Source organism: Choloepus didactylus, chromosome 20 (assembly GCF_015220235.1).
Source record: "Choloepus didactylus isolate mChoDid1 chromosome 20, mChoDid1.pri, whole genome shotgun sequence".
In the NCBI taxonomy this organism is placed as follows: Eukaryota; Metazoa; Chordata; class Mammalia; order Pilosa; family Megalonychidae; genus Choloepus; species Choloepus didactylus.
In genome coordinates, this window is record NC_051326.1 from 31,550,760 (window position 1) to 31,574,832 (window position 24,073).

At 41.1% G+C, this 24,073-nt stretch overlaps 1 protein-coding gene across 3 annotated transcripts in view; it reads right to left on the minus strand.

Annotated features, from left to right (window-relative positions):
• Positions 1 to 7,315: 7,315 nt before the first annotated feature.
• The window catches only part of ADRA1A (adrenoceptor alpha 1A), a 131,868-nt gene continuing 115,110 nt past the window's right edge, over positions 7,316 to 24,073 (minus strand). For all 3 annotated transcript variants that reach the window (XM_037812749.1, XM_037812746.1, XM_037812747.1), the window contains exons 4-5: positions 15,841 to 15,933; positions 7,316 to 8,851 (exon numbers count right to left, since the gene is read on the minus strand). In XM_037812749.1, coding sequence (XP_037668677.1) covers positions 8,792 to 8,851; positions 15,841 to 15,933 — 153 coding nt within the window. In that variant the 3' untranslated portion in view covers positions 7,316 to 8,791. The remainder of the gene's footprint in view (positions 8,852 to 15,840; positions 15,934 to 24,073) is intronic.

Consider the following 24,073-nt stretch of genomic DNA (forward strand, 5'->3'; position numbering starts at 1 on the left):
AGATTCCCCCATTTTACTTGTACTCATTTGTGTGTGTGGGTGTGTGCATGTGTGTGTATTTAGGTCTGAGCAACTGTATCAGGTCTGTGTATCCACTGCCACAGTGTAGATACTAGATAATCCTATCCTTAGAAAGATTCCTATGGTGCCCTTTTATAACTACATGACAGCAGCTTTATCCATTACAGACAAAAATTGGAAGCAACCCTGATGTCTTCCAACAGGTGAATGGTTATACAAACTGCAGTACATCTATACCATGGAATAGTACTCAGCAATAAAAAGGAACAAACTATCAATAACTCACCACTTGGATACATCACAAAGGATGCGGAATAAGGAAAGCCCATTCCAAAAGTTTACATTCTGTTTGATTCCATTTATATATAGTCTTGAAATGACAAAATTACAGAGATGGAGAACAGGTTGGTGGTTTCCAGGAGTCAGTGACTAAGGGTGGTGGAGGGAGCAGGAAGGAGGTGGATGTAGTTATAATTGGACAACATGAGGGATCCTTGTGATGATAGAAGTGTTTAAAATTATTTTTTAAATAAAAGTTTATAATCTCCTCTTTACATAAATGGGATTATATTATATATAGTCTTCTGCAGTTTGCTTTTTCCACTTAATATGTGCTGACTATCCCTTCATGACATATGGGTCTCTCATTTAAAAAAAATAGTTACATAGTATTTTATCAGGTGGGTGTGTCAGAAGTTATTTAACTTAATCATGCTTTAATGGATTAGCTGAGGGAGACTCAGGCACAGAGTGATATAAACTATCCTTTGCTACAGGACTATCATAACAATCCTGAGAATTGAAGAAGTCAGGAATTAGTCAATTTTACAAATGAGGAAATTCAGGTTCCGAGAAGAAAAATGAAAGCCTTACAGACATCTAGCAGTTGAGCTGTGATTAGATTCCAGACCCTCTTGAATCCCAGCCCCCAATCCACATCATAAATACCCCAATCTAAGTCTTCCTCATATTCGTCTGGGTAAATGCCTTAGCCTCCCAGATAATGTTTTTGGAGTCGAGTAGCTATCACCTCCTTGTGCCTGCCTGAGTTCTGGACCACATGAGAAATGGGCCCGTGAGTCAGGTTTGGGCGCCAAATGGGTTTGCTGGTAGGTCAGTCCTGAATCCGCCAGGTTTGCCCACACAGTTACAGCAAGTATTGACAACAACAGGCCTTACAGGTCTTCCCTTGCAAAACTTAGGGCACAGAGAAACAGAGAAGGACCCCCAAGAGAAGGAGAGAGGAAGGGGCTGGGCTAGTTTACAAATGGCCCAGCCAGCACCAGCTGTTAGTGGACTGATGCAGCAATAGAGTTCTATGTTGTAGCAGCTGACTCAGGAGTGTCACCAAAGAACTTGGGGGAAAAGAAATCCACCCTGTGGGCACAACAATAAGGGTGCAATTTGTTGTCCATGCTGGAGGGAAGTCCAGAGATCAGGGTGTAGTTAGATTCATAATCATTTGGCTGGATGGTCAGGAAGACAAAAGTAGCAGATTGAAGAATTAGTGGCAAGAGATAAAGGTTTGTGGAAGGACCTCTCAGAACGGGCACAGAGTGTGAAGACATTTGTGGCCATGTGCATGCTCATCAAAGGGCATCCACTAGTGAGGAGGCTCTTAATAATTAGGCAAACAAGATATTAACTTCTTTCTCAGCCACAGCTGCACTTGCTCAATAGGTTCAGACACAAAGAAGCCATACTGCCAGAGATGGGGTTGAACAAATGTTCAACAACATGTGCTTCTTCTCACCAAGGTTGGTTATGGCCCCATCTGCCCACCGTGGGGCCTAATGTAGGGCCCCTGGCACAGCATTATTTCTAGCAGAGCTGGCTGGCAGCCATATTTGGTGTAGGTTGAGTACATTGGATCCTTTTCAGAAAGAATAGGGCAGCACAGCAATTAATTCTCACTGTGCTAAATGCTTAATTTGCATATAGGGTTGCTTTCCTTGCTTTCAGTGCATCAACCAGCACCACCATCCATGGATTTACAAATGCTATTGTGGCATCCCATAAAACATTACATTTGACCAAGTACTCATTTGACAGCAAAAGAATTGTGTCGATGGGCTTATGCCCATGGACTTCAGTATTTTAACTATGTAATCCAGAAGGAGTTAGTTTTACAGATATTGGCATGGCCTTTTGAAGACTGAGGTACAGCACCAGTGAGAGACAACATTCTCCAAGGATTGGGAGCTGTCTACAAGATGCGGTTTATGTTTCGACCAATGGTCAAGATATGGTGCTGTTTCCCCAGTGTCCAGAATACATGGGTCCAGGAATCAAGAGGTTTAAATGGGAGCAACTCCTCTTTCTATTACACCTAATAACCCATTCACAAACTTTTGCTTCCCGTTCTCAAAACATTGAGGTCTGAAGGTTCAGAGTTCTTGGTTATCAAGGGGAGAAATGTTTCTAAACTAGGAGATATAATAGTTCCATTTAACTGCAAGTTGAGATTGACATCTGGCCATTGCGGGCTCCTCATGCCACTGAACCAACAGGCAAAGAAAGGGATTATCTGTTACCACTGAAGTGACCAATCCCAAATTTCAAGGGGAAATAAGGTTGCTGCTGAACAGTGGTGGCAGGAAGGATCATTTCTGGATTCTCTGGGGTGCCTTTTGGCCTTTTTATGTCCAGTAATAAAATTTAAGGATAGTCTACTGCAACCCAATAAAAGCAGGGCCGTTCAGCCCTCAGGTCCACTCAATCTTAACAGTTTTGGGTTTTTCTTTTGCGGTACGGGCAACATGGAATGGGTAACAAGAAGGAAGTTATAAATATCAGCTGCAGCCTTGTTTGATGAGGCCTGGGACTGTGAGCCTACTTTCTTCTTTTCTAATTATGTATACATCTGAATATGTTAACCATTTCCCCTCTCTCTTTCTCATATTCTTTTACATAGGGAGCGTTGCTGATAGTTCACTTTACAATTCAGTTCTTTGCTTACAGAATTCCCAGGTAGAATTCTGATAGAACTAGAAGAGGAATTAACATTACTCAGACATGGATATAGGGACTGATTGGATTCTTTGTCGCTCCTTTTTGGAGCAAGAGTGAGCCTGTCTGGGTTTTTACAATGAATGTATGCATCATGCTAGTAAGAAGTCAGAGTGCCTTCTGGTTTATAGAGAAATTTAATTATGGGTAGAAGGAAACCTAGGGAGTCTGAGTCACGAAAGGGGTGAGCAGAACCAAATAATGTGGTGTCTTTCAGCAACATCTGTGCTCTCCTATTTTCTCCACCTTACCTTCAGTGCTGAAAGCTTCCAAACTACATTTTCCAGACTCCCTTGTCCATTGGCTTCCTGTTAGTTTCTGCTTAAGAGAGTTTGGAAGATGGGAGGAAGGGAGAAGTCATTTTTCCTGCTTTTATTCTAGTAGCATCTCTGGTGGTGGCGTCAGCATTGGCAGGTGGCTGAGGGAGGGTGCAGGCATCTGTGGTTTCCAGCAACACCAGTGGGAGTGTGGGCCTCTGGTCACCTGCTCAGAGACAGCAGCGTGGTCCTCCAGCAGCTGTAGCAGTGCCTTGAGCAGTTCAGCAGCTAGTGTAGGGTTGGGGGCTCCAGGCCAGGGAAGCAAGCAGCTCTCTGATCTTTGGGTGACAATTCTCTTTTCCCTTTTGCTCTTTTGGCCTCCCCAACTTCCTTCTTCTTTTTTCCTTTTCAGCCCTCACACACATTTAAAACCAATTCCCTGCCTACATTCCTTTATGGATTGAGATATTTAGGGTGGTGTGCCGGTTTGAATGTATTATGTCCCCCAGAAAAAGCCATATTCTTTGATGCAATCTTGTGGGGCAGACATAATAGTGGGGATTAAGTTGGAATGTTTGGATTAGGTTGTTTGCATGGAGATGCACCCCACCCAACTGTAGATGATAACTGATGGGATATTTCCATGGAGGCGTGGCCACACCCATTCAGGGTGGGCCTTGATCAGTGGAGCCATATAAATGAGCTGCCTCAAAGAGAAGGAACTCAGTGCAGCTGTGAGTGACGTTTTGAAGAGGAGTAAGCTTGCTAGATAGGAATGTCCTGGGAGAAAGCCATTTTGAAACCAGAACTTTGGAGCAGATGCCAGCCATGTGCCTTCCCAGCTAACAGAGGTTTTCTGGATGCCATTTGCCATCCTCCGGTGAAGGTACCTGATTACTGATGTGTTACCTTGGACACTTTATGGCCTTAAGACTGTAACTGTATAGCCAAATAAACCCCCTTTTTATAAAAGCCAATCCATCTCTGGTGTTTTGCATTCCACAGCATTAGCAAACGAGAACAGGTGGTATCTATTTTCCAGACTGGACCCTGACAGTATTCTTGATTTATAAGCCTATGGATTGTAGCTTGGTGCTTAGCATGTAATGAATGAGTAAGAAATGCTTATTTAAAACAAATTAAGTTATTGCTGGAGATTTATAGCTACAGGCACAGGATAAAATGATCCTAACATAAACGGGAACCAAAGGCACTGGGAAATGTCAACAGGAAAGTTTTTTCAAGCCAAGTAAAATAAATATGGTGCTAGGTAAGGCATGTGTAGCTTAGAGGAGGAGACAATGGAAGATAGATTATTGTTCTGAAAAAGTTTATTTTATTGTCAGTACACTTTCATTCATAGAATTAACCACAGTATCAAAGTGCTATTCTCTTTTGTAAATCTTCCCAACTGATGATATGCAATACAATATTGCATTCATGGGAGATGAATATTTTAGCAGTGAGTGCATGAAGGTAAACATGGGCACTCTACAGTCACTGATTCAACAAAACTTATTGTATGTTATGTACAATGTTCAGGGCTTGAGACATACATTACTAGTGTTAAAGTGACCTTCCAGAAACAGTATATGAGCATACATGTAATGATTCTAAGGGGAATCTTAAAACATCCTTTTGGAATCTATGAGTTTGATTTTTCTCTCTCAATCAATCTCTGAGTTTGAGTCTTTTCAAGCATAAGTCATCAGAGCTGATCACATCTGGGATATGGGATGAGAAGATAAGAGACAACTGATACTTATATTGTTACTTGGCTTACTAAGAAATATCAAATATTTCATTACTCCTGTTTCAGGAGCCACTATAGAAGAACAGCTGCTTCCTCCCCTCATCCTGTCCCACCATGCCCACCTTGACAAAGCAGAGATTCTGGATAAATGCCATGCTTAATCTATAGCTAGAGCAAACCTGCTGGATGAGTTAGTGGTTCCAAGTTACTGAGTTTCTGATTTTAGGGACCTGTGATGCATTATTCATTAGTAGAGTCATGGCCAATTGCTACTCCTGTGTGTCTCCTTAAATCAAAGCAACAAAGCTTCCTTGGGAGGATGCAAGGAATGTTAGAAAAGGTAGCTCTATCTCAAAGAACTTAAAATCTGGGGAGACAGAGCAGAAACGTATGAAAAGTTAACAACAATATAATTTAAGTAGTTGCACAAATAACAACAGAAAAGATGCCAAACAGCAGTGACCTCAAATGGAAGGTACAAAAATACTTATAATTCAGGGAGATACCAGCAGGAAGTCTTTCTGGAGAAGCTGGGATTCGAGATGGATCACAAAGGATGGGTTGAACAGAGAGAAGATATTCTAAGGATGGATGTGGGAGAGGAAATTGTAGCTTGGCAGTGAGAAAAAATTCTGGCAGAAGTGTTGATTGGATATAGGGGAAAAGGAGAAAGAAGACTGAAAGACAGGCTGGGGCCAGATTGTGGAGGTCACTGAAATCCAGGCTGAAGAATTGGCACTTAATTTTATAGGCTATGTGTATTTATTAGGGGTCTCTAGGCAAACAGAACCAACAGGAGGTATCTGTAAATATGAGATTTTATAAAAGTGTCTCACACCACTGTGGAGATGCAGGAGTCCAAACTCCACAGGGCAGGCAGTGATTTGGCACCTCCGACGAAGGTCTTTGATGGACTCCCCAGGAGAGGCTGGCTGCTGAAGGACAAGTGAAAGTTCTCTCTCTTCTCCCGTAAAGTCTTCAACTGATTAGGTTAAATCAAGTGGATTGAATTCTCTCATTGCAGAGACATGCCCTTTGTTGATGTAATCAGTCACACAAATGCAATCGATTGACTAATGATTTAATAAACCAGCCTTCTGGTTTATTAACCAATCACAAATGTCCTTGCAGTAATGGTTAGGCCAGTGCTTGCTTGACCAGACACCTGCACGCCATCACCTGGCCAAGCTGACACATGAAGCTAACCATCACATAATGTTTTGCTACCAAAGATTGATCTTCCAAATGATTCTTGAGAAAAATTAGATTGGTGGGGTATGCTGGACAGATTATACAGGGCAATGAGCCTAGATACTGGGCAGCTCGCTAGGAGTAGGATATTTCAACAACCCAAGTTATTTCTATGTATTCTGTTATCAAGGACCATGAAGTTTCCCTGTGTTGATTTCCCATAAACTCTGTCTGCGTGACATGAACATTCATGGTTGAACAGTTAAAAAAAAAAATCCATTGTTTGTAATTGCTGCGTTGAACTAAATTTCAGGAGACCGTTTCTTTGAATAGATGAATCCTTGGAGACCTCTCACTTACAAATTGTCCTATTTTGCCCCTTCCTTCTCCGTGCAGCCCATCCCTGTGATCACTATGGTGGAATCTACAGAGGCCTCCTGTAGGAGTAGGAATGGAGCCTCCCTGACGTGGGACTAAGGTATCTGATCCCAGACCAGGACAACTATGATACTGATGACATTCACAATGGCCTTTTGAGGGCTAGGAACTGTTCTAAACATCAACAGGCATCATGTAATGTTATTCCCTCAATATCTGTGTGGATGGTGTTACTACTTTTCTGTTACAGGGGAAGACACCCAGCCTTCGAGGGTTTAAGGAACTTGATGTGGTCACACAGCTGGTGAGTGGCTACCAGAGCTTGAATCTAAGTTTATCAGACTCCAAAGCCTTATCTAACTCTTAACCTTAACCCTGTGCTCTTTCCTCCTGCGAGTAATCATATAAGCACGGAATTGCAGAATTTTGATGTTGGAAGTGCTGTTAGAGATCATCTAGTTTAGGGGTTGGGTTTAGTTACATACCAAGTCCTCATGGTGCAATTTTAGCTGACCCGGGACTGGGATCCAGGGCTTATCAATGAAGACGTTTTCTGCAGCACTTTAGTTTTGTAAAGGCAAGGATGGTATGGCATGGAGATGATTAATTGCTTCCCCCCCTTTTTTTTTCTTTTAAAAAAAAAGCAAAGAGCTTTCGAGGAAAACAGCAGCATTTGAAAGGTCAAGGCTGATGTTTGGTGGGAAGAGCAGGAGAGATTGATTTATGGGGCCAGGAAAAGAAAACTTTAAGAACGACGATGAGAAGAAGAGCATCACATGGCCTGGCTGGCTGTATTCCCATGCTTGCTTGTGTGAGCCCTGCCTAGGGAGCATGGTCAAGTCATTTAGGGGGACAGAGGCTGTCATTTGGCAAGAAGGATAGAACATTTTAGAACTGAAGTGAAAAGAAAGTCAGGACCCTTTGCTTAGTTTTAAAACTGGAACCCCACTTAATTTATTTGCCCAGTCAACAGATACATCTTGAGCTCCTGCTATGTGCCCAGTACTGTAGTAGGTACTGGAGATGCATCAGGAATTCTGACAGCCACGGTCCCAGCCCACATAGAGCTCACAGCCTAGTCAGGGAGACGGACATTGGCCAAATAATTAAAAATTTGTTATTTAATTGCAGTTTAAAAAGTGCCACAACAAAGAAGAATGGGATGCTATAAGAACGTATAGAAGGAGGATTTGACCTAGTGTTGGAGTCAGGGAAGGGGCTAGTGATGTTTTAGCTGAGATCTGTAGGATGAAGGAACTGGGTGTAGGTGGAGAGGGGAGGAACATTCCAGAGGCAGAGGGAGTGGGTCAAGTTCAAGTTGCTGAAAGGCAGAGCTGGTGAAGAGCTGAGAGGAAGGGAGGGGAGGTCAGTTCAGCCAGGGACTTGGTAAGGGTTTTGGATTTTATCTTAAGAGCAAATGAGAAGTCATTGGAGGGGTTTAAGCAGGGAGTAACATGACTGATTTGGCAGGAGATCAGGGAGGGATCTGGGCCAAATCCTACTTCATAACAATTAGTTGTCACTTGCTTGGCCTTGTCCTTTTTCCTAAATGCCTTGGAAGTCCAGCAGGAATAGCTATGAGCAAAAGAGGAGTCGAGGTTTCTGGATCCCGGCTATCCCCTCATCAGAATGATAATCAGCATATGACAGCTGGTGGCCGAGCCTCTGCCCAGGGACCTGCCATTTGTGCAGCAGGTTTCCTCCAGATGCTGCCAGGCTGTGAGCAGATGCTGTTCTCTTTGAAGAATTCCCATCAGGAGAGAACAGGCACGTGGTAGAAGTTCTCACAGGAGGATCTGATATTGCTGGAGAGGAACAATTATTTTTAGGGCCAGAGCAGAGCTGATCTGGAGTGTTGCTCACCTGAAGGCAAAATCCCCAGGGAAGCAGGCAGGATCTAGTCTTGGGGAAAATAGGAATTTCATTCAAGGCCACAGTGTGCAGAGCTCAAGCGTGGAGGCTTTTAAGGTCCTAGATGGCACAGAATTTATTCCCCCAGTCTCTTTGTTCCTTTTTATCCTGTTCCTTAACCAGGCTGTGACATTGCCATGGCACCAGAAGAAGTAGATTTAGGTAAGTACCATCATAACAGAGAAATTTTCTTTTTAAAAGGTTTTTATGTTTCCAATAAGCTAGTAATGGCCATCCAAGGCCCCGGGACTCCAACTCCAGGGTACCATAGTTAGCTGGAGGAGCAGAATTCAGATGTCAGCTTCTGAGGCACACACAGGCTTGGCAGCACCTGTGACAGCAAGGGCACATGGGTTAGACGGCCTCGGGAAGTTTGTCTACTTAGGGACCTAACTGTAATGACAGCGAACATTCTTTCACTGCTTCTTATGTGTCTGTATTAATTCATTTAATCCTTAAAACAACCATATTAAATCAATGCTGTTATTATGATCTTTTTACAGATGAAGAAACTAAGGCACAGAATGAATACACCAATGTAGTAAGTGGCAGAGTGGGGATTTGAACTTATGCAGTCTGATGCAAAAAGCCATGAGGTCAATCACTCTAGAAGAAGAGGAGGCTGAACTTGTGTTCATCAGTTTTCCTTGAAGAGGGCTTCTAATGAGTGGTAAATGCCCTGTTTGTAAGTCGAGTGGAGGCAGTGTCCCTGGACAGAGCATATACTGAATTGGGCTTTGAGGTACCAGGGACTGAAGGATCAACAGGGAGATGGAGATAATCTCTGGAATATTGAAAATAGAAATTAAAAGTCTTTTCGATATTTGGAAAAGACACTAAAAGGAATACAGGGTGCTCAGAAGTGACCTGGGTACTTGAAGGGCCACAATTCACATTACTAAAAATTTTAAGTAATCACAAGTATTTCAAATGTCCCTTTCTGGGAGAGGAGTTAATTACTATGGTTGATGGATGTTTTTCCCTCCACTGGACACAAATTAACACTTTATTGGTCAATATCTCACAAGGAAATTTTAGTTCACAGCAACAACTAGATTAGATTTACTAAAAGACTGGTAAAGGAAAAACCTTGAATTATTTTCCTTTTTCCTTCTCTACATTTTCTGGCTACTTCCTTCTCCAAGAAATACCAAGTGCTTATTATCACCCAGAGCTGGCACTAGAAATATGTCACCTTGCACCTGACTCATGCGTGGGCTACCCAACCAAACAAGGGAATGAGCGCTTGTTTTGGAAGGTGCTGCATGGGTCTCATTTGGATCCGAAATTGCTTCTGTTTTCCAAAATCTGAGACTGGAAGGAAATATAGAACTTTGGAAAAGTGTGACTCATGGACTGCGAGGGCTGGTCTACCACAATACTGGAGGCACTGAAAGCGTTACATGGGTTCTAGGGTTTTCCAACCGGGTTCCAGCTGCAGAGGAGCAGAGTCAAGACCCAGGCACCTGGAGGAGACCCTTTCTGGTCGGCCCAAGCAGCAATGGGACTGGGAGTGCTTCTGATATGTAATTAATTTATGTTAGAGGGTTGTAGGGAGATTCATTTTGTAGGGCCATAATTGCTCTATAGGAATAGGAAGTAAATTTGAAATGTAAAACTTTTGTATGGTGATGAGGTATTTTATATCTGGAGCACATTGAATTAGCTTCTCTGTTGAATTTGGATGGATGACACAACTGGGTTTAATTGGAAATGAGAAATTAAGTGGATTTTGGCTCAGTATTTATTGCAACATAGGGATTAAATTTAATTTGAAGATTTCTGGGGATACCATAAAAGATACATCTATAAAATTTCTGAGGGACTAAATACCTACCTCCTTTTATTCCATGTGAGTTTATAGAAGCTGTGGCAAGGATTGAAAATCAGCCACCTGAATTTGCTGGAGTAATTAATAAGTATTTATAAAATTTTTTGAGCCTTATCTTACATCATATACCAAAATAAATTATAGACTGAAGGGAAGAGTTAAATATAACACATAAAACCTTAAAAGAATGAGAATAGGCAGGTGAAAATCATATGGTGGCAAAGTCCTCTCTAAACATAACCAAAGTGAAAAAGCATGGAGAAAAATCTTGTCAGACTTCACTGCCTAAAACAAAAGAAAAAGGGGGACAAAACAAAAGCTCTTTACATCAAAAAGCAATATAAACAAATTTCAAAGATAAGCAAAACCTTGGAAAATGTTTGCAACATAAAGAGCTGAATTCCTTAATTTATTAAGAGCTCTTACAAATAAGAAAAGGCAAATACCACAGTGGAAAAAGAGGCAAAGGGTGTAAAAAGAAATGAAGATATATAGGTTGTCAACAGTTTCATGAAATAGTGTTCCACTTTACCAGTAATCAAATGCATTTAAATTGCAAGATGCCATTTTTAGTCTACCAGATTGGCAGAGAATAAAACAGAACAATAATACACATTGGTGTGAGGGTATGAGAACATCTGTTCTTTTAAACACTACTGGTGGGAGGATAAATTGACATTCTTTTCTGGAGGGCAATTCAGTAATAAGTATCAAAGACTTAAAAATATGCATATGCTTTCAGTTAGATATTTTGCTTTTATTTATTAATCCTAAAGAAGTAATAGTGGATGTATGCAAAGATTTAGGCAAAACGTTTCTTGTGGAAGTGATTATGATAGGCAAAAATTGGAAATAACCTAAATATTCAACAATGGGCATTGATTAAGAAACTCACATTATGAACGTATAACAGACAACTCATAGCTATTAAGAATTATTTCTATGTCCTATTAACTGATTTCATAACATATTGGTTATGGTTAAGAGTGAAAGCTCTGGAGTCAGACTACCAGAAAATGAATCTTGGCTTTAGTTCTTGCTGACTGAGAGATCTTAAGCAAGTTACTTAACCTGTCCATGCTTTGGTATCTTAATCCAAATTGGAAGAAAGTAATATCTATGTCACAGGTTGGTTGTAAAGGTTAATTTAATTAAAACATTTAGAATAATATTAAGTATATACAATTAGCCTAAGAAAGTGCAAAGAAATGCAAATAGTTGCATCTCAAATTATGTTTTTGTAAATCCATAGCATTTTCATTTTTGAAATTATTAAAGCTTAAACTACATTAAGACATTTGAAATATTCTGTATTGCTCTTGGATCTGTGAATCGCAAGAGATTTTCCAAAACTATTTAGGCTTGTAAATTTCTCATTGCCTTTTTTCCTACCTGGAAAATGCACTTAAGTAACTTTTCTGATCTTATACATTATGACATATATGTTAAAAACTCCATATTTCCTTGATTCTAAGATAACCATTGGTATATAAATTTAATAATAGCTTTTCACTTCAGAATAATTTTTCTTCTTTAAACTTGACTGATGTGTTCTTATATTCATTTATCACTTACACTTTTTTATTTCTTACAATATGCAATGATGACTTTATTTCATAAATTTTGGATACACGTAGTTTTTATTTTAAGCAGATTATTATTGTGGATTTAATTCCTTCCTATATAAGTGAATTAAATTATATTTTCAAATTTTCAAAAAAAAATTAGCCCAAGAAAGGTTAACTATTTTATACTATTGCAAAGTGAATAAAGTAAACTACAATTTTGTTTAATAGACTTAGTATATTCAGAAGTGATTATTTATCCAGGAGTCTAATCACTAGAAGATTACTTGTTCAGCCATGTATCATTGAAGAGTTAAGGAGAATGGGGAGGGTGCAATCAGGTGGGCTGTGAATGACTGGCTGCTGATGCTATGGCTGTGCTGCAGGGGAAAACATGCTTTATGGAAGTCCTTGGAGATATATATGTGTGTATATATATATATATATATACACACACATGCATACACACAGGCATATATACACACATATAATGGGCTAAAATATCTGTTACAGTCACTGTGTTCTTTTGGAAGTCAGATAAATAAAGTCCAAAAATAAAAATTTGGTGCAGTTGGGTTTGGGGTAAATGATCTTCTACTCTAATATAGCTATATTTATATAAAATGAGAAAAAATATAATGCTCATATATCCAAATATTAACAGTAACTATCTCTGCATGGTGATTTTTCTTTATGTTTTCCAAGTTTTATTTATTGCTTTTGTTTTTGTATAGGAAAGTGACCTTTGGTAAAAGAGAAGTGGCCTCACAGAAGGTTCAGGTGGGGTTCTTGGGGGTACCCTGCTTCTTTCCTCCTCAGTGAAAACAGCAGCATCTCTGACTAGCTGTTCAGCCCACTGGGGTTGACAGAGTTAATGGGGTTGGGGTATCCTGTTAGTGCCCCTTTAACTTCGGGGTCTCTCTCTCCCTCCACCCCAGCAGGAGAAGCTCTGACACAGTGTGTGTGTGTTGGGTGTGGTGGTGGGTGGCAGGGGGCGAAGAGACTGCAATAGGGCTGGGATGGGCGGATAGCTCCCCTGGCTCCAGGCCTTGTCTTGGGTTACTCTGTCCTGCTCTTCTCTCTTCCTGTGAAGCTGGTGTGGTTAAGCATTTGGAAGAATGCCTCCTCCAAACCTTCCCCTGCCTCCGCCACCCCCGCACTGAAAGAGATGTCCTAGGAAGCCGGGGCATGTCTTTTAGCCTGCCTCCAGTCTTGGGAAAAGGAGCCCACATCAGCATGGACAAGCCAGATCACCTGGGAAGGAGAAGAAGTAGGAATGTGGGGCCAGATCCGGGCTTGTTCCTTAGAGCCTCAGTGGAGGTAGCTGTGCTGCAGAAGTAGGTGCCCAGAATTACTTTCTGTGGTTCCAGATCTTTCTCAGAGACATCTACTGTAGCTTAGCAGAACCAGGTGAGTGTATGCTGAAGGGCTTGGGATTTGGGAGATGGCTCCTCTCCAGCCCTTTAGTCCCCTTCCACCTTGAGGAACGTTGCACCCTGATGGTCCCCGAGTAGAAGACCCTATGGTCTGCCTCCAGACCTGTGCTGGCCCCTGGCCTGCAGTGCTTGCTTCTCCCTTCCCACCTCCACCTCTATTGTGGGCATGTGTCTGTGTACCCTGGGGTGCAGGCCTGGGGGCTGCCCACAAGCCCCCTAAACAGCCACCCCTTGGCCACTCCCTGGGCTTAAGTGGATGGACTGGGGAAGGGTCCTACGTAGGCTCTGAAAGCAATCTTGGGGCCACTTGGGCGTGGAATTTTCCTTCTAGGTACCTGGGACTGGGTCTAGAAGGGAGAAGGGGTGTGCTCCTGGCCTCAGGGATTTCTTGGCACAACCAAAGTGAGGCCTCTGAGGACCAGGCCCCAACACAGGGTCTCAGTGTGCCCGGCCCTGAGGGCTCTCCGGCCTGTCTACATAGCTTTAACTCTAAGTAAGCTGGAAAGTGAGTCTTGTTGATCAGTACAATTTTCTTCATTTCCTATTGATTATTTTTCACATAACTGCAGTCTAAAGCAGTGTACAGGAACCTCGTGCCTGAGAGATGAGGCTCTTGTCTTTCTTGCTGTGCTAGTGTCCAATACCTGGTTTTACAGTTGCAGGCAGTTTGCAGATGTCTCTTCTAAATATGGGTGTGAATTCTTCTCACGCCTCGATATTCCCGACTGTCCACAAAGTACTGAGCTTGGAGAGGAGAGTCCCTTTCTAAACAGTTACCATAACGTGACATTGATTAAATCAGAGATTCCCAATCACCAACTACCTGGAACCAAAGGTGTTAGCTCTGGTGCTCATTTTGCAAGGAAACCGAAAGTGTTATTGAGATTAATTTTGGGAGGAAATTTTTCTGGAAGCAACATTTACCATATGGAGAATCTCAAGAGTTGAGTATTAAATGAACTTTACCTGCAGCAAGGCTGGATGTGACTGCAAAAGAAATGCTATTTAATGCCTCAATGCTGGTGGCCACAGATTACTGGTTTGGGTCTTTCATTGGCTCCCTCATCAGCAAGCCAGGAAATCAGATTGTATCAGCTCATCATTAGATCATGAAATTAGTCAGGGACTGCTTAACATAACTGAGCATAGAAGAGTCCTAAGCTTATGATGTTTGCTTTGGGTGACTGGAGACTAGTGTGGTTATTGTAACCATATGTCTGGGGATGCCCCAAGTCTAAGTATTTTGACTTATCTATAAAACTGTGGGTCCTAATTTTGGGATGGGAAAATATTGTCAACTGTGGGTCATGAGCAAACTTTTGAGGGGAAACCTCATTAAACATTTTGTTAAAAACTATATGGTATACATTGAAGAGTTTTTAAAGTGCTGGTCTAATTTAGGACACTGTTTCTACATTTAGCATTGCAACAATTTTCTGCCAAAGAAGTGAAGTTATTAGAGGGAGAAAGGAAACGAAACTGACATTCAACAGCTGTGCACAGAGGCTTAATCTCACTGTGTCTCAGTTTCACTCTTGGGTATAAACCGCCCAAGACTTAAAGAATGTCTGAAGGCAAGCAGAGAAGGTCCTGGTTGCTGACTCTTGTCCTACCCTTGTCTTCACCTCAGGCAGCTTCTTTAATGCCAGGTTATCTCCTGATTTTCAACCATTTACTGGGATTGGGCCTCTCCACTCTATTTTATCTTTGGATATTTATACTGTCCTGAATTTTGCTTCCTACCCAATTTGGGAGCCCACGGCTGTATCAACCTCCCTGAGTGTCCTTGTGCTCTATGTTGGAGGGGATGCCTCTTCCCAGTCCTGATCTTTCCTTCTGTTCATTCCATGAAGGAATAAATTGGAAAACAAAAACAAAAACAAAAACAAAAGTGGATAGTTTCATCTCAAAGACTCAGTCTTCCTTTTCTCCTTTGGGGGTGAGGTGCTCACAGGGAGAAGCAGCTCCCCTCTGTTCTTCCAGGTCGGGTCATTTCTGGGCAGCCCCCCCACCCCCACATGCCCCTGTACCCCGTGTGTCCCCATCCTGCACTGCCGGTTGGGCAGTCTGGAAGGAAGCACATTTGCACACAGATATAAGCTATGTTCTCCAACTTGAGCCTTTATTGGTAATAAAAATGAGAGTCAGATTTGCGGAGCCATTTTGGCATGTTGGTTAAGAGACTGGACTCTTGAGCCAGAATAACTGGGTTCAAATCTCAGCTCTGCTACTTACTGATATGCAACTTTGTACATCTTAATCTTAAACCCTGCAGATGCCTCAGTTTCCATTCTATAAAAGGGGGAAAATAATAGAACCTCCCTCAAGGGTTTATTAGGAGCATTAAATGAATGAGTATATTATTTGGAACAATGCCTACCCCAATTTCTTCAGAATTTGCTGAGGGAAGACAGATGGTGGATACTGGGCCCATTAAGAGACAACAAACAAACACATTCCTGTTCTTCCACCAGTCCTCTCAACCCACCTCCGCCTCTCCTGAGCCAGGTCCTCTCCTGACCACTCCAGGCGCCATGCTGCAATTCCCATAACTCCTTCTTAAATACACGTGCATTAATTGCTGGAGAAGAAAAGAGCAAAAGGAACGTGAGTATTTGTCTCCTCCTCAGTTACCAATTCTCACTACACCATCACCTCAGGCAGGGGGCTTGCCCCCTATTTGTTTACATTATTGATTCCAGAAGAGCTAACCAGCCCCCTTCATTTCCTTCAGCCTTCTTCAGAGACTTCTGCTTGCTCTACATTTCAGTCTTCTGGAAATCATTCTTGCAGATAGGAGCCACTGTTTGGTAATTATCTTTGGCTTTTGGTCCTCCCTTTATCTTTGGTAGGTTTCTTAAAAAACAAACAAACAAAAAAACCTGAACTCTTTAGAAAGACCCCAACAGTAGAATTGCCAGCTGATTTCCTCACTCATTTGGGAAACGTTTATTGACTGAGTACTATGCGCAAGTCCTAAGGGAAGGACAAGATAATCACTGCCCCGGAGGAATGTACAGTTCAGTGGTATTTAAACCCAGCTCCAGGGAATCCTAAGGGCCCTATAAAGGTCTCTCAGGGACCACTAGGGATAGTGTGTATATTGAGGGTTGTCTGGTAGTTGAGCTTTTACTCCACTCTCCACAACATTCTAGAACAGCTCTACTTTTATTTGTTTTGCATATTGTGCTTCTGGGTAAGAGTTCATCCAAAGAAAGAATTACATTATTAAAAACAGTTTGAAAACCACTGACCTAATTTTTTCCACTGAATTTATTCAGAACGGCTTTTTATAGTGGCTTGACCTTCCGGTTTGCATTTGGCCAACAGGATGACAGAGCAACCTGACAAGCCATTGGCACCAGTCACCCCCAGAGTCAAACAGAGGGCCCCTCTGAAACTGTCCCCTCTGCTGAAAAGGCACACCTTCCGTGACTGAGAATGACCTTTCTTGGTCAAAGCTAGTACTATTTATGGGAATAAGTAAGTAATGAGGGTTTTTTTTTGTTTGTTTGCTTGTTTGGGTGGGGGATACCACACAAAAATTGATTCCAAGACAATCTCAAAAGAGTTCCAAAAATATTTCAGGCAGCGACAGCAGTGTTAAAATAAGTTTATGGCCTCTAAAAGTGCTAGAAGCTCTAAAATAAGCTCTCACAGTCTTTTTGTAGGACTCATGATATAAAACTATAACTTCCCAATGGTCAGAAGACTAGACTTTGCTTTATTAATTTCGTGGTGTATTTGTTAAGGCAAAAACTCAGAGACCTACATAAAAACTGACCGAATGATAATCAATGATCTATAAAAATGCATCTAATATGACCAATCAGAATATCTGGCTCCTTCTACTTTTAGAAAGATATTTAAAAGTTCCACATCTGCATGCACATAGAACATTTCTGGAAGAGGGTCCAAAACAAGCTTCATGGAGAAAGCTTTTTTTTCCTGCTTTGTTCATTTTTGTATGCCCAGAGGAGGCCTGGGCATATAATAGGTCCTCAATAGATGTGTGTTGAGTGAATAAATTCTTAAGAAATTGGTATTAGTGGTTACCTCTGAGGAATGGAATGGAAGTTGGCATAGATTTTACTTTTCAATTTATATCCACACATAGCATTTATATGGGGAGGGCAGGAAGAATTTCTCTGCTTCTCTTCTTACCCTTATGCCTTTGTCCATGGAGGAAGGAACTTCTGCCCTTACTTTCACTCTTGTTCTTTGCCCTTATAAGCCACAGTCTCCCTCCCTCGACCAAACGGAGGAGAACCGTACATTTTGATTGTGGTTCTTGGACCTAACTTTATCAGTGGGAAAGATTCCAAATGTCACTCTCCCTCAGTCATTTGCTTTCCCCTCTGGATTCTAATCAGGACCCTCACTTCTAGTAGTATGGGTGGCCATAATTATACTCTCTGTTTCAACTTTCCTGCCAGTGCCTTGCTCATGGGACTGGTTGGATGTGGGCATTGGAGTTGTTTCTCAAATCTGGACATTTTAGATTAGAGTCAGTTGGATTGTAGGAAACTCTGAGTGGGCCAGAATAGCTTGCCAGAGAAGCTCCAGATTTGGGAACACAGCTTTCCTGGGGATTAATAAAAATTGTACTTTATTTCCCATTTGGCTCTCATCCCTTCTATATATAGTTACTGCAGAAGAGAACTGCATTGTGGTGTGTGGTGCCATTCAGGAGCCCAAAGCTCTTCACAACCCCGTGATGCTGATGTGCTTTTATTTTTCCATGCACATATATTATTTTTGAAGACAGCATATGTATTAGAACATAATAAGTGAGGAGTGGTTTCTTCTGTCCATTTACATATTAGAATAATTATTTTTCATGAACTTTTGGAGGAAATTTGTGTTTATAAACAGCGGCGATAATAACTCTTGGCTGGTAGAATGATTTGGCTTTAAGAGACCCTTTGAGAAAACTGGTTCATAGAATCATTAAATGCCTTGGTTAAAGTCATAATGCAAAAGCATGGAATTATTACTCGTTAGGGTTGAATTGTGTCTCCCAAAAAGATAGGTCCAAGTCTTAAGCTCCCAACTTGTAAAATGGCCCCATTTGGGAATAGGGTCTTTGAAGATATGATTAGCTAAGATAGGCAAAGTGGATTAGCATGGACCTTAATCCAATATGACTGGTGCCCTTAGAAGCAGAGGAAATTCAGACATCGTTAGTAAGAGAGACAGAGAGAGATGACCATGAGACAAAGGCAGGGATCCAGTTATGCTGCCAGAAACCAAGGAAGGCCATGGATTTCTGGCCATTTACCAGAAGCCAGGTGTTCTGGTTTGCTAAGCTGTCCAAATGCAATGTTCCTGTTTGCTAACGCTGCCATTATGCAAAATACCAGAAATGGATTGGCTTTTATAAAGGGGGTTTATTAAGTTATAAATTTACAGTTCTAAGGCCATAAAAGTGTTCAAACTAAGGTATCAACAAGATGATACCTTCACTGAAGAATGGCCAATGGTGTCTGGAATACCTCTGTCAGCTGGGAAGGCATGTGGCTGGCAACTGTTGTTTCTTTGCTCTCAGGTTGTGTTTCAAAATGGTTTTCTCCAAAATGTCTCTAGGTCTCTCTTAGCTTCTTCAGCTCCTGTTTATCTAAGCATCAGGGTCTTCTCTTAGCTTCTCTGGAGCAAACTCTGGGCTAGCATCTCCAAAAGTCTCCAAGCATCTCCAAGTGTCAGCATCAGTGTCAGCTTTTAGCTTCTCCCCAAAAAGTCCCTCTCAGCTGCTCTGAGCTCCTTCTGTTTGGAAGCTCTTTTATGGGATGCCAGTGATTAAATAAAGACTTGCCTGAATGGGTGGTGTCCATATCTTCAAGAAAATAATTTAATCAAACATTTCACCCCCCAGTTGATTGGGTGGTGTCTCCATGGAAACAATCAGAGATTCCAACCTAATCAACACTAATACATCTGCCCCCACAAGACTGCATTAAAGAATATGGCTTTTGGGGGGACATAATATATCTAAACTGGCACATGTAATATACCAGAAATGGGTTGACTTTTATAAAGGGGATGTATTAGGTTACTAATTTACAGTTCTAAGGCCATAAAAGTGTCCAAACTAAGGCATCAACAAGAGGATATCTTCACTGAAGAATGACCGATGGCATCTGGTGTTCCTCTGTCACATGGGAAGGCACATAGCAATGTCTGCTGGTCCTTCTTTCCTGGGTTCCAATTTCAAATGTCTTTCTCCAAAATGTCTCTGGGCATTTTCTCACTCAGTGTCTAGGTCTGTATTGGATCTCTTAAGGACTTCAGTGAACTAATTAACCCCCACCTTGAATGGGTGAGTTCACTTCTCCATGGAAATAATCTACTCAAAGCCCCCACCCACAGTAAGTCTCCATCCACAAGATTGGATTGAAAGGACAGAATTTTTGGGGGGTACATGGTAGATTCAAACCAGAACACCAGGAGAGAGACACAAAATGGATTGCCCCTTTTTAGAGGAAGCATGGCTCAACTAACATGGTGATTTCTGACTTCTAGCCTCTGGAACTGTGAATTTATGGTGTTTAAGCCAACTAGTCTGTTGGACTTTGTTACAGAAGCCCTGACAAACTAAGATCTCTTTAGTAACCTTCAGAGTCTGAAATTCAGTGCAGGTGGGAGTGAGGAGTGAGTATAATAGAATGCCTGAAAAAGTGTTGTAATATTACCACACATATTTAAAAAGAATTGCTTCACTAAAAATCAAGTATAGATGAACACTTTTGCTATTCTGAGATGGTTTCTGCTTTGTCCTATGAAGCAATATAGTATTCATAATAAGACAACAACAATAGAAATAGCTAACATTCACTGAATGCTTACTGTGAATTAAGCACAGACATTCTTTACATGCAATGAGGTAGTTACTATGATTATTCCCATATTACATATGAGGAAATTTACACATGGCTTGACCTAGGTCACACATGAAGTGGCAGGGATGGGATCAGTGCTGTGCTAACTTTGGCTCAGACATGCTCCTGAGAGCTGATTGTGCACTTCTTTCCCAACACCATGGTCAATAACATCATATTGGTGGCTTGAAATTGGTCATTGTCTGAGAATTAGAAGTAGAAATCAACAAATGCTGCAAATTATGGTGTTTTTTTTTTTTCTTTTCCCCAGAGAGCTGGTAGTTAAGTGGTGAGATGGCCATGGCTCTCCGCTCTCATGCACCCACCTTAACAATTAACTGGGGAGATAATCCTCCACAGCCACATGGCCAGGAGCTCCCATGAGGGAATCTGGGAGGCAGTGGATGAGTATTGACTTCATTTACTTTCCCTGCACGGAAGTCCTGGGGGTGCACAGAGAAGAAGTGTGAATAGGAGAGGGTGACACACAGAAGCACCAGAAGCCCCTCCCACACCCCAGAGTCTTTTGGGTGCATGGGAGGCAGGGAGCAGGGCATCTTTGAGCTGGAGGATGCCCTTGAGCAGATTCCCATGCTGAACTGCACAAGGCACATGTTGCAGCCTCAGGGCAGGCAGTCCCCAGTGCAAACAGAGAAATGATGCACTGATTGAATTCCCACCTAGTATGGACCCTGCACACAGGAGAAGTTGGGAGAAAGCTGGTTTGAGAGTAAGAGGTAGCTAAAGAGTGCTATCTGCTGGTAGGATAGGAAAACTGCACTCCAGTAAGCTGTAGCTCTGCCAAATTATATATAAATATATTTCCCAAAATAACCTTATCAAGACAAGCAAATGCCACAAAGTCAACAGGAAATCATAAAGCACCTGAAGAAATAAGAAGATATGGATAAGTCAAATGAACAAACTGAAAAGCCAGAAGAGACACAAAATTTGGAATAATTAATTAAAGTACAAACAAATCTCCAAAAAAACTTCAGTGAGATGGCTAGGGACATAAAGGACATCAAGAAGACTCTACAAGAGCATAAAGAAGATTTTGAAAGAGTGAATAAAAAATTAGCAGATCATATGGAAATAACAGATACTGTTGATCAAATTAAAAATATACTAGAGACACAACAGCAGATTTGAAGAGGCAGAAGAAAGAATAAGTGAACTAGAGGACAAACAATTGAATGCAAACACACAAAAGAACAATGGTGAAAAAAATCAAACATTTGAAATGTATCTCAGGGAATGATGGAACACAAAGCGCACAAATGTAAGAATCATTGGCATCCCAAAAGGAGAAGAGAAGAGTAAAGGGCTAGGAAGAGTCTCCCAACCCTTCTAAATGACATAAATATGCAAACCAAAGATGCCAAACAAACTCCAAATAGAATAAATCCAAATAAACCCACTCCAAGACATATACTGATCAGATTGTCAGATGCTGAAGAGAAGAAGAAAGCTATGAAAGCAGCAAGAGAGAAGAAATTCACAACATACAAGGGAAACAACATAATACTAAGAACTGACAACTCAGTGGATACCACGGAGGTGACAAGGCAGTGGTATGACATATTTAAGATTCTGAAAGAGAAAAATTGCCAGCCAAGAACTCTTTATCCAGCAAAGCTCTTCTTCAAATTGAGGGAGAGTTTAAAATTTTCATAGACAAACAAATGCTGAGAGAATTTATTAGCAAGAGACCTGCCCTGCAAGAAATACTAAAGGGAGCTCTACCAGCTGAGAAAAAAAAAAGAAAGGAGAAGGTCTGGAGAAGGGCACAGAGTTGAAGAATATTAGGAAGGGTAACTTAAAGGAAAAAAGAGAAAGGGGAAAAATAGATCTGACAACTAAAAACTAAAGGATAAGATGGCTGGTTCAAGAACTCCCTTCACAGTAATAACTTTGAATGTGAATAGATTAAACTCTCCAATTAAAAGAGGCAGACTGGTAGAATGGATTATAAGTGTCACCTGTCCATATGCTGTTTACAAGAGACTCATCTTAGACCCTGTGACACAAAGAGACTGAAAGTGAAAGGATGGAAAAAAATATTCTCTGCAAGCTGCAACCAAAAGAAAGCAGGGGTAGTTACACTAATGTCAGACAAAACAGACTTTAAATGCAAAAATGTCATAAGAGACAAAGAAGGACACTATATATTAGTAAAAGGGGCAATTCACCAAGAAGAAATAACAATCATAAATGTTTATGCACCCAGTCAAGGAGCTCCAAAGTACACGAGACAAATATTGGCTAAACTGAAGAGAGCAATAGACATGTAAGCATCCCTTTTTGATAAAACACTGCAAAAGGTAAGGAATCAAGGGGACCTTCCTCAATATGATAAAGGGCATATATGAAAAACCCACAGCCAGCATAGTGCTCAATGGTGAGAGGCTGAAAGCCTTCCCTCTAAGATCAGAAATGAGACAAGGATGCCCACCATCCCCACTATTATTCAACATTGTGCTAGAAGTGCTAGCCAGAGCAATTCACTAAGACAAAGGAATAAAAGGTATCCAAATTGGAAAGGAAGAAATAAAACTGTCACTATTTGCAGATGATATGATCTTATATTTGGAAAATCCTGAGAAACTGATGACAAAGCTACCTGAGCTAGTAAACAAATTCTGCAGAGTGACGGGATACAAGATTAATGCACATAAATCAGGAATGTTCTTATAAACTAGTAATGACCTAACTGAAGAGGCAATAAAAAAAAATCCATTCACAATAGCAACTGAAAATATCGAGTACTTAGGAATAAATTTAACCAAGGATGTAAAGGACCTCTACACAGAAAATTACAAATTGTTACTCAAAGAAATCAAAGGGGACCTAAAGAGGTGGAACGTTATTCCGTGTTCATGGATAGGAAGGCTAAACCTCATTAAGAAGTCAATTCTACCCAAACTTATCAACAGATTCCATACAATTTCAATCAAAATTCCAGCAATCTACTTTGCAGACTTGGAAAAGCTAGTTATCAAATTTATTTGGAAGGGGAAGAGGCACCAGATTTTCAAAAACATTCTAAAATAAGAAAGGACAAAGTGGAAGGACTTACACTTTCAGTCTTTGAAGCCTACTATAAAGTCAAAGTGGTCAAAACAGCATGGTATTGGCACAAAGATAGACATATTGATCAATGGAATTGAATTGAGAGTTTAGAAGTAGACCCCCAGATCTGTGGTTGACTGATTTTTGGTGAGGCCCCCAAATCCACTGAACTGGGACAGAACAGTCTCTTCAACAAATGGGGCTGGGATAATTGGATATCCATATCCAAAAGAATGAAAGAGGACCCCTACCACACACCCTATGCAAAAATTAACTCAAAGTGGATCAAAGACCTCAATATGAGACAGCAGAATAAAACTCTAAGAAGATAATATAGGGAAACATCTTCAAGAACTAGCAATAGGAGGTAGCTTCTTAGACCTTACACCCAAAGCACAAGCAATAAAAGAAGCAATATAAACAATAGATAAATGGGAACTCCTCACAGTCAAAAGCTTCTCTGCCTCAAAAGACTTTGTTAAAAAGGTAAAGAGGCAACCAACTCAATGGGAAAAAATGTTTGGAAACCATATATCTGATTAGATTGATATCCTGCATATATAAAGAAATCCTACAACTCAACAATAATAGTACAAACAGCCCAATAATAAATGGGCAAAAGATATGAAAAGGCATTTTTTTCCCGAAGAGGAAATACAAATGGCTAAAAATTGCATGAAAAAATGTTCTTCTTCACTAGCTATTAGAGAAATGCAAATCAAAACCACAATGAGATACCACCTCACACCAATAAGAATGGCTGCCATTAAACAA